General features: G+C 37.6%; 1 protein-coding gene across 1 annotated transcript; it reads left to right on the top strand.

The window, feature by feature from the left end:
- The first annotated feature begins 6,927 nt into the window (after positions 1-6,927).
- On the top strand, positions 6,928-14,903 carry LOC149285479 (homeobox protein orthopedia-like). The gene is made up of 3 exons (XM_089495305.1): positions 6,928-6,964; positions 7,855-8,264; positions 14,382-14,903. The coding sequence occupies exons 1-3, from the start codon at positions 6,928-6,930 to the stop codon at positions 14,901-14,903; spliced, it is 969 nt and encodes a 322-aa protein (XP_089351431.1).
- The last annotated feature ends 214 nt before the right edge of the window (positions 14,904-15,117 follow it).

The raw sequence follows: 15,117 nt of genomic DNA, 5'->3' as shown, positions 1-15,117 counted from the left end.
CCAGCACACGAATGGCTGTTATCAATGGTAGTAGGGTGTCATCATCAAGCCGAACCCGGTAGAAATGAGGGGATGTTAACCCTTTCGAGGCCACGTGGACATAAAAATATATGGTGAGAGAGAACCAGGTAGCCTTTTAACTGCTGCCTGTCAGGAAGGGGTAAATAACCTGGCAATGAAGGGGTTAAGGGCAATTGAGTTAGGGAACGGTGTGTTTGTGTGTGATCTTAGGTGCTCCTCCAGAGAGAGAAAGAAAGGGGAAGACTGATCTCTGAAATTGCTTCCAGAATTACATTTGTTTTTTCTTCTGATTTTATTAAAAGTCACTCCTCATCTCCAGAACGCGTGAAAATATCTACTTTCCACTCAGATACACCGCATTAACTTGTTGGAGAAGAATTTGTTTGTTTGTCTGTTTTATTTATTTGCTGGATAAGATTGATGCAATGTTATTAGAGTTATATCTGGGTCTGGAGACTGATAAGGTTGAGATGTTTCTTCTTTATTCCAATTACCAGAGTTGTCACCAAACTGATATAACTGATATATGATTATTTATCTTGTGTAAATAGAAATCAGAAAAGCAACGAATTTAAGAGCATGTTCAAAGAAAGCATACATGTGTCATTAAATCCTATGTATGTAATTGGGGAGATGAAATCTCTTGCTAAGGAGATCAGACAGGAAAGGAATGAGCAGCCTGGGACTGATATACGCTTTATGGTTTAATAAAGTACATAAGTTGCTTCTGCTCAATGAAAAATATATGACATTATTCTGTGTGTTCTATATAAATAATCCGCTTTATACTATGCAGTGGGGTATACACACAATGTATAGATATTGACCTGGGTATAAACATTATTTTGTATTCATTATCTTCTATACTTACACTATAAATAGGGCATATTCCATATGTCTGGACTAATCTCCCATGGTGCCTGAGCAACCTCTTGGCTGGCTATGCTTCATAGGATTCGCAGTTATCTTCAAAAAAGTTGGCTATACCTGCCCTGTAAGAGTAATACAGATGAAAGCATGGATTATGCCACTGTAGCTAATGTGTCTGCTGAAAACTCCATACATTACTACTACTACTACTATTATTATTATAATTATTATTTGTCAGTTGAAAGGTTACTGGAAAAGACCAATGTTTCAGCAACATCTGATGGTGCACACTGGCACTAGCTGAGTGTGAGTGTGTCTGCTGGGTTCCTATGGCGCTGTCCAGTGCTGAATGTTTATACTTTAATGCAGGGTGATGTCGTTTACGGGAAAGGGAATGAGATTACGGAGTAGCAATTTACTCTTGCATAAGGGATAATGACCTAGGCTGATGGGAGTTATAGTCCCATGGTAGATAGAAGGGAGTGGGTTATCTAGTCCTGTAATGTAAAGTTATCCCTGAAATTAGGTTTTATTGTAAAAACAGAAGGCTCCCTATTCTGTATTTGCCCCTCTCCCCAGACATAGCAGGGACCTGCTGTCCGCCTGGATCTTTAAAGGCACAGCTGTCTTCTAGTGATTGATTCGAATTTTAGAGACCTCAGAGTCCTCACTGATGGAAGCCCTAACTAGACAGGTCTGACATTTATAGCCACATTAAACACAACTGCAAAAGCAAACAGGACCCTATGTCTCTCATATGTTTTCTGCAAGCAAATAACAGTAAAAAAAAAGACAAAGAAAAAATCAAGGAGAATTAAAATTGATTATTGTCATCAGGCTAGAAAATAGGAAAATTTAAGATCTTTAATTATTGGGGGAGGAGATGGGTGCTTAAAATGAACAATTCAACATGTGAAGGCTGCCTTGTGAGTAATCATTTCCTAGACTGGGTTTCTTTAAACGGACAGTGAAAAGCTGGTGTGTCTCAGATCCATCATCACTCCAAGAGAAAGATGTCTCACAATGTAACAGAGTAAAATGATTGACGGCTCTGTGTGTAGCATATATATATATATATATATATATATATATATATATATATATATATATATATATATATAGTGTGTCTAAATATAAATATATACCTATATTGTAAATGTATGTCCTGTACACCTATAGGTTGAGCACACATAAACAAGTTCTATCGATTTAAAAGCAAAAGTCGTAATATCTTCTCTAATGTTTGCATACACCCATTCTTTCTAGAGTTTCCAATACACACAAATGTACATGCATTTAAGATTTAGACTTGGCAAAAAGTAACAATACATAAATACACTTAATAAATATGTAATATATATAGATGTAGAAATGCACACACTGATTTACATACATTTAATGTAACATATATCTATATATATCTGTTAATCAGTTGCTTTTTAACTTATAAACTGTCGTTAACCCTTTGAGTGCCGAGAGATGATGATGGGAGGGCAAGGAAGGTTGGTGTTTTATACCCCCCAATACCCCATTCAATACACCTACAAAACGGCAAACATGCTCAAGAAAGAGGCACTAGCTTCTCAGCCATGTTCAGGGTCAAAGCATAAGGGGAAAATGGATTTATTTCCATTTTAACACATTACATATACTTAGTAGTAAAAATTGGACGTAAAATAGAAAGAAAGAAAGAGAAAAAAAAGAAATCCGATTTCCTTGAGCCAGGTCTCTGGCAGATACTCTTGTACAAAATTCAATCTCTATTTTTATGAGAGGTAAACTGTCTAAATAAATTGTATTAGGCGCCGACCAATATATTTTCTGGTAGTTCCCATTGTTCCAGTTCTACATGTGTGTTACAATCTAAAACCTATTTATGGAGCAAAAATCACTACATCCGTCATAGAAAATCCTTTTAGTCTGCTTTAAAGTGATTTTTGAGGACATTTCTCCCATTCTGAACATTGGAGTTTATTGTGGTGAAGTCAGTTGTACCTGCCTCAGCCAACCAGCTGTAAGGATCACAATAATAATAATAATAATAATAATAAAAATAATAATAAATATCTATCAAAATATAATCTGTTAATTTAGGAATTCATATAATCATACAGCAGTAAAGGTTTATGTATCAACTACATGTAGAGTTTACTAATTTGCGGGATCAATAACGATTTATTGTTTTCATTTTAACATTTAATGAACTTAAACTGTTATGCATATTAGTTATAAAATAACATTAGTAAAAAAAAACAACTCCTTATCCTCCAGGGAATTTTCTTGATAGCATTTCTTGGCAAAGGCATACAGTGGGTTAATGGGTTAATTATATCTGCCTCTCCTCCTTCCAAGGAATCCCATATTTTATGGCTTATTATTAGCGATACTAGCTGTGTTTTTGTTTTTTTTGTTTTTTCCCTCCTTCTTTTGAGCCTGAAAAGAAATGATTTAGTTTGTTTATACTGCTGCAAAAATCAAGAGCAATAGAGAAATCATAAAATGAAGCGGTCTATCAATCACAGAGCGCCCGCTAACACAGATTGATAATCCTTAGATTTCTCCCCATTGCTGATACTGCGATGAGCCTGCTCAGGGAAATCTTACACATTATTTATCGTCAGGAGAACACCGAGCGTAAATCCACAGCACGGTATTAGAGATGCGTGTGAGTGGGTAATATAGATGTATAAAATATATAATAACCGTTCGATAACAGCAGCTGATAAATACACGGAACACATTATTCAGACAAAGTTCATCTCTTAGGAATTATATGATTAATTCATATATATATATATATATCTATATCTATATATATACATATATATGTATACGTATATATAATATAATATATATATATGTATCTATGTATGTGTGTATATATATATATATATTTATTTATTTATTTATAAATTAACACACAAGTATATGTATTTGCTCTGGATCAGGATTAGTGTGTGTAATTTCTGTCTATGCCCGTGACTGTGTGCCTGACCCTTGCAGTGGGCTCTGTAGCGGCTTTTCTCTCCCTCCCTTTTTTCCTCTGGCCGCAAATTCCCCGAACACGCGTGTTTTTCTCACAGCCTGTTACTGCCACATGAGAACCCAACCAGTGGATCCGGACTGGTACCAGCCCTGGTGTCGGTGCCATCCCAACACACACATACACACACACATACACACAGCAGGCAGGGATCGCACAAGCAAAACCTGCGGAAAATGCACGTAAAGATCGGTCCAGATTCCGCTCTGTCGCCTCCTTTGTTTCCCGATCGTCTCCAGTCCAAAGAAACAGCACAGCCCTTCTTTAAACAGAAATCTCTGCATCTGCTGCCTGGGAATATCCCAGTGTCAGGAGACCTGGACAAAAACACCCTGTCGTTTCCCTAATACCCCCCTTCTATTACCACCCCTTCTCTAGAAACAGTTTTACACTTTTGTATTAAATGAATAATCTTAATTGCATCACTTTGGGATAAAAAAATCAATGTTAATCAAGTGGAGAATGGTAAATATCAGTTTTCATTGAGCTCTGTTGCCTGGTAATTCATAGCTTGTTGTGCAAATACAAGGGCAGACAAGAGAAGAAATTCAAGAAAAAAAATGTAAAAACCAATTCAAGAAAAATGTTTAAAAATCAAGAAAAAAATCAAGTCGAATAACCTGAAAAGGGCATTCTGTTCGGTCTCAAACACAATTGAAACGGATTGTTTGGGAGCAGATCAGGAGTGGTACAGAATTCTGCACTTAATTTCCTCAGTTATCATTTACAATAAGAACCTCTGGGTTTGACAGCCAAGTCTAAACAGTAGTAAATTAGTACAAATTTATACTGATTTTACTCTAATAATCGTAATAAAAGCTTATAGATTTGGCACTAATTACATAAATGCCTAATGATCTTGAAAATTACTCTGGTTAGGAATATATTACTAATCTAAACTTTGTTGTTGGCTGGCTTTGAAAAATCAGAGCATTAGAAATGGTTCGCTTCCCTTGTGCAGAGCAACTCGAAAATTGTTCTGCTATTTTAACATATTCAGATGCAAAAAAAAAGCATTAAACTCTATTTACAGCATGAAATTGGCTTTGTATAGTAAACTGTCCTTAAATATCCTGATGAAGCCTCTCTGCTCAGATTCAATCGTCACCATTAAGGAAAAAAAACAAAAGCAAATATTTTTGTGCGGCCAAGTTGCAGTCTGAATATATATAAATATATTATATATAGAGAGAATTGGGAAAAAAAGGTATTCAAGTTTGCTTTGCTTTTATACAGGGTAAGAAAGAGAAAAAAGTCAAGGAAATATTTTTCGCATTAATGGTCCATATATTTAAACAGAAAAAAAATAAAAGTACAAAATAAAAAAAATAAAATAAACGGAAGGGATAGGAAAATGAAAACATGCCATCCACGATACTATATATATATTGTGACTATTACCATTGAATCAGAGATGTTTTATGTATATTATATTATATATATATATATATATATATATATAATTTTTCTGAAAATCTGGCCCTTTGCAGGCATTAATGTATTTTCGGAATGATGCAGGTTATATTACCTGCCTCTCCTCCTTATCAAGTAATACAAACTGCACCTTTCACTGGCAAGACTGTCTTTCTCTGCTTCCTATGTCCATGTGCCTCCAAAGGTTAACTGGTAGAGGGAGATTGTGTGGGTCAGTGATAAAGACATGTTGGAGAATTTTACCCCCTTGCCCCATGGCATTCTATTTATTACCGTAATAATAATAATAATCCAGCCCATATTACTATATAAACCCTTTGATTGCCATTGGGGTGTGACATTGGAAGGGTTAATGTGCCTCTGTGCACGATGTTAAGGCTGGTGATATATCGGAGAATAATGAAGAGTTAATAACTGAGCGAAATCGTATATATCATCCATTTGTTTAGCTCTGCGAAGCGCCCGTTCTGTTTAATAATTTGAGTGAAATTGGCTGAAACGGATCCGTTAATTAACAGATTGCAGATATCGTTAGCATGTATTTTATTAGAGCCGCCGTAATTTGGTAATTTCAAAATAAACCTAATTAAAGTACAATAAATAAGTATAAATAGGCAAACTGCAAACCGGCTGCGAAAATCCACCCCTGGAGTCTGAAATAGACTCTAGCAATGAGTGGTAATGCCATGGCCCCTTTCCTTATCTGATTTTGGGGCATTTTATGTTTAATTCGTAAATGTAGAGGTAAATCAGACTAAAATTTACACTTATGGCTGGGTGTTTTACTTTTACTGTGAAGGCGGTCCATACGTAGAGAGGACTCCCAGCAGAAGTGGTAGAGGCTAATATAGTGAGGGAATGTAAACATGCACCGGATAGGCATGAAGATATATGGTATCTAAGACCAGATCGAGGATTGATTACGGTCTGAGTCTTTACATCAGGATAAATGGACCGACTAGATGGCCGAACGGTTCTTATCCGCCGTCAGATTCTATGTTTCCCCGCAACTTTTAACCATGTGATGCACTCTGTACCGTGAACTGGGTTTACCGACGATCCCGGACCCTTATCTGGGGGCCTTTGGGCTTTTTTTTCTATAACCATCCCATCCACACAACATTCCGAAAAGTCGCCCAATAAACCCAAATCACTGAGAGATAAATGAGACAATCCCCAGCACTCACACTCACTTTGCAGTCCTGGGACCCCCCCCCTCCCCGCACCCCGCACTCCGCACTCCGCACTCCGCACTCACACTCACACTCACCCGGTGACAGCAGCAGGGGGCCACGCCCAGGGAGCCGAGCCGGTGACATTTGCAGCTCGCTCCGTGATTGGTCAGATGTGCCAGCCGCTCACCGGCTCCTCCGTACGCTAAGCACCTCCCCGCCTCTCTAAAGGACATTATAATGCAGGGGACCCCCTTTTTAAGCACAAACCGAATTTTCGTTCATTTAGCTCATCTATATCTATCTATTATTATTATTTTTTTTAAAAATCGTTAACCAGCCGGCAGGATTTGGGGGGGACAGGCTTTCGCCCTGGAGCGGTGCGCGATGCTGTCTCACGCCGACCTCCTGGACGCCCGACTCGGTGAGTTTGTGCCACCCTCTCCCCTCCCAGGAAACCGTCAATTTGTGCCTGATTCCGCCTTAATGTCCTCTAAATAGGCTAATTCCCGCTAAAGTAATTGTGTAGTATTAAACTTTAATTTGATTTAACGGCACTTTTATAATACCTGTAATCTGGGCGTCCGGGATTATATCTGCTCACAAATAACTATTTATCTGTGTTCTTTTTCCCGGACACTTGTTTGTTTGGTTAAATATGACTTCCCATTTTCCTGGGAATTGAAGTGTATTTTGTTCGGGATATAAAACCGATCATGCAGAGAGGAGTAGTGTTTCTGCAGGCTGTATCTGCCTCTAGGCAGAGGAAGAAAAGTTAGTTGTATATTTTGGGTTTATGGAACAGATCTGGGCGATGTTCCCGTTAAATGTTAGCAGGGAGCAGCTTTCCAGGCACCGACTACACGGCATCTACTTGGCAGTGACTGGAAGGAAGTTTCATGTGGGGCAGGAGGGTACTTTGCTGAGGCTACTAGAGGGGATTACTGCCCCTCGTGACATCGGTTTTAAGGCTTTATCATTAAAATGTGTGTATGATATCAGTAAGGAGTGGATGGCCAGAGGACTCAGTGATACCTTCTTCAATTGTGCCATGTTTGGGGTAAGGCATGGAGAAGCAGTGGCAGGGGAATGGGTAGGCGCAGGAAGAGATCCTAATGCGTATACGGAGATGAATGCAATGTGTTCGCTAAATCTGAAACTGCAAATGTACCGATTCATATTACATGGCCAGTGTATGTCCGGTTTAAAGCAGAGTGAGTGCATTGCACGGTGGCCGGGCGTCAGATGCCCAGTGCATAGTATGAAGCAGGACGAGGGGATCTCTGCTGACTTATCCTTCCTCCTCCTTTCCAGGGATGAAGGACGCGGCTGAGCTGCTGGGGCACCGAGAGGCGGTGAAGTGCCGCCTGGGGGTCGGAGGCTCGGACACGGTGCACCCCGGGGATCTGAGCAATAATGCGGACCCAGTGGAGGGCACCACCTTGCTGCCAGGAGAGGACATCACCAGCGTGGGCTCCAACCAGTCCTCCCTGGCGGTCAGCTCCAAAGACCCCGACAAACAGCAGCAACAGCAGAACCCGAACCAGTCCGGGCAGCAGCAGGGGCAGAACCAGGGGCAGCAGAAACAGAAGCGGCACCGGACCCGCTTCACGCCGGCACAGCTCAACGAGCTGGAGAGGAGCTTCGCCAAGACCCACTACCCAGACATCTTCATGAGAGAGGAGCTGGCGCTCAGGATCGGCCTTACGGAATCCAGGGTACAGGTAAGGGAGGCCCAGCCGACGCACCGCTTCACTGCTAACAGAACCGGGGCTGCTCCTGACTCAGAAAATCCTAAAAACATCTCAATAATATCTCATCATAATAGCGTCACCATATCATTCGTGTACAAAACATGATATAAAAACACTAAAATGCTGATAATGGATGCATCATTAAAACTATTAATACCGAAAATGAAGAGTAAAAATTCAGCATTATATGATACGAAGGAATTTATATGATTTTAATTATATTATTATACTAATTAAATCAAATCAGTGCTTTTAATTATGATACCAGTTTTTTTAAATATTTCCTTATACTTACTGTAATTTGTCCAAACAATAATAGCATAAAATGATGGTTAATTAAGAAACCCTGTATCATCAAAGCATAGGGATTTCCCTCTTAAATTATTATTTTAAGGTATGATTTTTTTTACACTTGTGCAAGTTCATTACATTGTAATAACACAGGGAGCTCTCCTTGGTACTAAAATTCCACCCTGAGAAACCTCACATATAACCAACACTTAAATAGCAACATTTAAAACGAATAAATGAAACGAATTGATTTAATTCCAAATAATTTGCTCCATAAATTCACACAAATAACTGGAATTTTATACAATTAAAGGACGCCTAACGATTTTTCACTAGTGCATAAAATGCAAATTTTTAAGATCCAAACTTTCTATATTATATATAAATACAAAATCAAAATTTCCATTATATTAATCCGAATGAATTTTCAAATCATTTACCAACTGAAACTGTTTTAAATTATGAGAAATTTCTTTTTCAATGTGTTAATTCGATATAAGCGGAAAGCAAAGCCATCAAAACAATATAATTGCATTTACAATGCTACGCTATTAACGAAATTTGCTGTAAATGTATTTATATTCGCAGTTTAATTTGAAAAAGTCATTGCACTAAATTATTTAACGAATATTTTATGTATTCGGTGCCACCGAACAGATTGTGCGACATTTCCTTTCAATGAATAAGAAACAGTTTGATCAGACTCATTTCTCCTATAGATGGGCTAAAGCTAACAGCGCTTCCAAACAACGACCCGCTATTATTAGACTCCAATTACACAGCATAGAGGATCACATTAAAAATAATAATCAGACATTTATCCCGAAAGCAGCCCGATTCGGAGCTCGCCATCCCCTGCTTTGCCAGCCGTAAACCCGTTGCTTTTTATGGCCCGCCATTATTACAAACCGATTTCAGGATTATTTATAACCTAGACGGCTTATTAAACAGCAATGAGAGAATAGAGCAAATGATACCATCACATGTAGAATAATGAGCGGACTCATTAGTCTCCAGCACGGATTAATTAACTTCCAATATTCTATTTACATAAAAAAGAAATCAGCACATCCATGTTTCTCATATTTTATGGAGATTAATAGGCGTGTATACATGTACATATTCGTGTATAGTAATCATCGACATACATGTGCACTTTTGTCTATATGACAGGTGTGTATGTGTAGGTACATAATACACACTATATATAAATTATTTATATACATATATATAATATACATTTTAAATATCTATATGGTATATATATATATATATATATATCTCAAATATTTTATATGTGTATATATATATATATATATTTGTCAAACATTATATATATATATATATATATGTATATAGTGATATATATATATATATATATATATAGTGTGTGCTCCTATGTAATGGTCCTGTCACCTGCCACATCTTAATAGGGAAGAAGCGGAGAATATTTGGAGCTCTAATGGAATGAGAGATTGCATTTCTCCCTCTCCCAGCGCTATTAACGGGTAATGAATTCGGCCCCGGGTTCACGGATGGCTGATCGAAATGAACCTCAGATTCCAGTTTTAATACAACTCTCCAGATTTCCTACCAAATCTTCACATTAATCATCTCCAAGCAGGATTGCAATGAGGTCTTCATAAAGAGTGTCTCATAAAAGAAAAAAAGGAGTAAGCAAATACCCTGGCCTCACACCCCATGCCCCGTCCTTATAACCCATTTACAGTGCAGAAATTAAACGGGTGATATATTCTCAAATAACCTTACACTATGTCTCTATTATAGCAGGACTAGTGGCTCCCAGGATCTCTATTAGGGTCCTACTAAAAACTCTGGGATAGAGTGCTAGAGGGGTCTCAAATTCCTGCTAGTGTGCGAGAGTGTGGAGTCCCACCATAACTAACTAAATACATGAATACAATCATTAACATATAAAATTACATAAATTTTTATATATATATATATATATACATATACATAATTGTGATAGCATCCATTGCAGAATTGGTCTGTTTCCCCAGATGGTTTTTGGAGTTTCAGGCTGTCTGGAGATATTCTCCCTACCATATAACGACCTGTTTTGTAATTTAACCCTTTACTTCCCGTATTGCAGGGGTGGATGCCCCTTAAAATACCCATAATCCACCAGTGATCAGACTGAATTATATGACCAGTGAGAATGATCTAAAAATATATTAATAATATTCTGATATATATGTGATAGGATATGGCTAATAAGGCGTTATTTTTGTCTGCAGTTGTTTAGTCGAACACGATGAAACAGATGTATCCCTTATATCATTTGGATTAGGCTAGTGGCTTCAAATTAATCTTTTGCTATTGTATATAATACATATCATTAAATCCAGAAATCAGACTCTCACCTAATGTTTCCATAATATCATTTAAACGACGTCAGATATTATCGGCCGTTATATTATTTCCGATAGGCGTCATAAGCCACCGCAAAATAAAAGGACAATGTATTTGCATAATTAGCACTTTCTTCATTTAAAATCCGTGCAGGCATATAATGAATTCCGGTACATTATATTGTGTTTGATTAATGCCCAGTGTGAGATGTGTCTCAACCAGCATCCTCAAACATTTGCACAAATTATTAAAAGGTAAATATAAAAAAATATTAAAAAGTAAATATTAAAAAGTAAATATACACTGTTTATTATATATAAATGAAGAGATTTTCCCAAAATTTATTGTGTAACCCCTTAAATAAATACATCAAGAATCACTTAAAACATAAAATACAATTATACGTTTAAAAAAGGTATTACAAGATTCTGCAACATTCTGTTTTTTTGCATTTTTTAAAAATGGCAAATATTATGATAAAATATTATTTAAAAAATACAAAGCTATTTTAAATATTGAATGAGATTAAATGTGAGTTAGATTTATTCTTCTTTTATAAAAATGAAATAAAAGTATTCGGGTAATCAGAGCTACATTCTACAAATCAAGTATGTTCTCTCAGAGAAAAGGTTCATTTTATTCGGTAATATAATCGAGTCCCCAAAATAAAGATAGATGACTTATTTATTTATTTTTACATTTTTATTAAGCATTTTCGTTTGTATTTTACTAATTGCAAGTCACTAAAAATGTTAAAAATGCAAATTAGTAAAACGATTAGTTTGGGATAGTTGTGGATAAGGATGGTATGGAAACAGCCCCATAATGTGTTACAGACATTATAGACTGGGGTAACCCTATGGAACCCAAAGATCTTTAATGCCAAATTTTTTATATGTATCTTTGACCCCAGAGAAAAGAAGCCTCTAATAGATTCGCTGTATTATTAGTAAATCATACCGGGATTTTAATTCATATACACACTAATGTTTTTTTCTATTTAATTATTATTTTTTGTTATTTTCATCACAAAACCAGTTAGGACATTTTCGATTCAGAATGTTGGAATGAATCGGGAAATTTTTTCAACCTCAGTATATTGTGGAACAAAAAAAAATAAATCTAGTATTTTATAAAACTCATAAACTGCACAATTACCAGGTAGTTATTGCGTGGCAATTAGTCCACAGCCACGGGTGTAAGCGGCACCCTGACGTTCATGTTGTTTAAATACTATATATTCTTATAGTGATTGTTGGGTGTTGTAATCAATCAGGTTATAAGAGATCCGTAAATGGAAGCGAGAAAAGGGCCTGTATAGTTTTTTGAGCAAAAAAGCACATTGTCGACAAATAGAAAAAAAAACAACAAATAAAAACAATATTATATAGATAAATATTTAAACAAATGTCATCAGACAGATGAGTACATAAGAGAAAATAGATGATATAGTAGTTATGCATAATTATGCGTCAGTAAGTAAATAATAACAATAATAATAATTATTATTATCGTTATTGGTACAATTATTATTGTTATTATAGTACGATCCTTTAGTGTATGTAGAGATGGCTTTTCCCCAGCTGGCCGTTAGAATCGTCTCTCCCATTTATTCCACCCCTTGTCCACTTTTCCCGTGAGCTGTTGGGAGACCAAATGAAGGCCTCAGAGTAAGAGCTTTCTGCCAACAATTGAAAGACAAAGGAGTTGAAATTATGAGCCTTATATGAATTAATAATGTTCAGAGGGGTCATATGTAGTTATGAAATCATAGCGTGGACCCCTGTGGCCCCTAAAGATATTAGCATGCAGCCCCAGAAGCAGGATGCAGCAGGGCACCGATCCAACAGGAGCTGCTCGGTGCTATCAAAATGGAAATGATATTTGGAGAAATGGTTAGTGCGGGCGACGTGAACGGAGACGTTAAATAAATAGACGGGGCAGCGAAGGATTTCACGGCCGCTCACCTTCTACATTTACACGAAGAAGATTTCCACACATCCATTCCACAGACTCAATGCCACCAGATGCCACCCTCCGTCCACCTCAAGGGCACATATAAATGTAGTTATTTTCCCTAACACTTCAGTGTTCTTGTTTTATTTTATATAATCTGCTACAATGAGGGTTTTTGAGATTATAGTCCCAATATGAGTTTTATTCCACTTAAATCAGAATCTACTTTTTTTTGGAATGACACCCAACATAAAAGAGCATCCCTTATGTGTACCAGATTACTAAAGTCTAGGAGCATCCATGGTCTCTGACCCGGCCATTAACATGCCAGCTCTTTTCATGCTCCAAATCCTGGACTGTATACGAGACGATATAGATTCCATAACACAAGGAGCTGTCCTGCTCATCATTCTCCTGAAACCAGGGAAGTTCTAAGCGAATCATCACCTACTGCTGCTGCAGAGCCAGTGACCTCTTATATGAGGAACACCTACTCTCTGAAAGCAACATTTATCTCTCAAAATATATATTTATCCTACAGGATATTTAATTATTTACTCCTTAAAATATTTATCCCTCAAAATATTTGAACCATTTTCCTCAAAATATCTGAATTATTTCTCCCTCAAAATATTTGAGCTATTTATCCCTCAAACTATCTGAATTATTTATCCCTCAAAATTTTTGAACCATTTATTCCTCAAAATATCTGAATTATTTACCCCTCAAATATTCCAATTTAATCTTCTAATACAGTTCAAAAAACCCACCACATACCAGAACCCACAATGCAGGATATTTGGTGCACATTTTATAGACTGATACTCCACATTTTAGATGTCCTCTCCTAAGACTATCATGTAACAAAACACAGAAAACTAATATTTTTGTTTAAAAAAAAAATAATATTAGTGTTAATTATTAATAAAAACACAATTCCTCGTATCTGTGTGAATAATTGTATGCATAAAAAGTGTATTAGGTTTTTCATTTTTATTTTATGTATTTACATATAGGAATAATGATTAATACACACACACTATATTTCTTAAAAAATACACATATTTATAAATAAATTAAAATAAAGTTTTGTATATATCAAAATATAGTTAACATATTATTACATAATTTATTGATTAGATACATTTCATGTTTTTTATGAACTATTTGTATATACAGATGAAAGCAAGCTGGATATATTCTGATTTTATTTATCATAACGAATTCGATATATATATATTTGATTAAATGAGATGGATTATTAGTGTGTGAGGTGGAAGGTAGTAGTATGTGTAGTTGGATTGTGATGGGCATTTAATAATAAGGGACGGCAGTGTAGGAAATAGTTATATTATTATTAGTGTTTAGGGAGGGCTGCATTAATGTCATGCATATAACATGAAGTATATATAAACATATATAGGCATTTGTCTTATGGATCTCTGCGTCTCCTTTACCCTCCAGGTCTGGTTCCAGAACAGACGCGCAAAGTGGAAGAAGCGCAAGAAGACCACCAACGTGTTCCGTGCCCCCGGTACCCTCCTGCCCACCCCTGGGCTGCCCCAGTTTCCTTCAGCAGCAGCTGCAGCGGCAGCAGCGATGGGTGACAGCCTGTGTTCCTTCCACGCCAACGATACCCGCTGGGCCACGGCCGGAATGGGGGTCTCCCAACTCCCATTACCTCCATCTCTGGGCAGGCAGCAAGCCATGGCACAGTCCCTGTCCCAGTGCAGTCTGGGAGCCGGCCCCCCGCCCAGCTCCATGGGCCTCTCCAACATGGGCTCCAACGGCACGGGGCTGCAGTCACACCTCTACCAGTCTGCCTTCCCCGGCATGGTGCCCACTTCATTGCAGGGTCCCAGCAACGTGTCGGGGTCCCCGCAGCTCTGCAGCTCCCCGGACAGCAGTGATGTGTGGCGGGGAACCAGCATCGCGTCACTGCGCCGTAAAGCACTTGAGCACACAGTTTCCATGAGCTTTACTTAATACCTCCCCACCCCTGTATTATCCCCCATTTACCCCCGCCCCCCCTTATTCAGTTAATTGTCCCAGAGCAGAAGTGATCGTGCCATGGCCTGTCCTCCTTCACTAGCTCGCCGGGAAACTGCTGTATGATCCGAAGGCAGGATGGCAGGCAATCCCTGTGAATCCAATCGGCTACTCCCATAATACCCACCCAGCCACTTTGGGTGATGGGAGT

Source organism: Sceloporus occidentalis, unplaced genomic scaffold, assembly GCF_023333645.1.
Source record: "Sceloporus occidentalis isolate IW3139 unplaced genomic scaffold, rSceOcc1.0.p SCAF_78, whole genome shotgun sequence".
Classification (NCBI taxonomy): Eukaryota; Metazoa; Chordata; class Lepidosauria; order Squamata; family Phrynosomatidae; genus Sceloporus; species Sceloporus occidentalis.
Note: the sequence above shows the minus strand (reverse complement) of the source record. Positions and strands in the feature narration are given on the sequence as shown.

Bases quoted from the DNA above. Each gene is read 5' to 3' on its own strand.
- LOC149285479 (XM_089495305.1), top strand. From the start codon at position 6,928: ATGCTGTCTCACGCCGACCTCCTGGACGCCCGACTCG. The intron at 6,965-7,854 runs GTGAGTTTGTGC...CCTCCTTTCCAG, and splicing joins CCTCCTGGACGCCCGACTCG to GGATGAAGGACGCGGCTGAG. The intron at 8,265-14,381 runs GTAAGGGAGGCC...TTTACCCTCCAG, and splicing joins TTACGGAATCCAGGGTACAG to GTCTGGTTCCAGAACAGACG.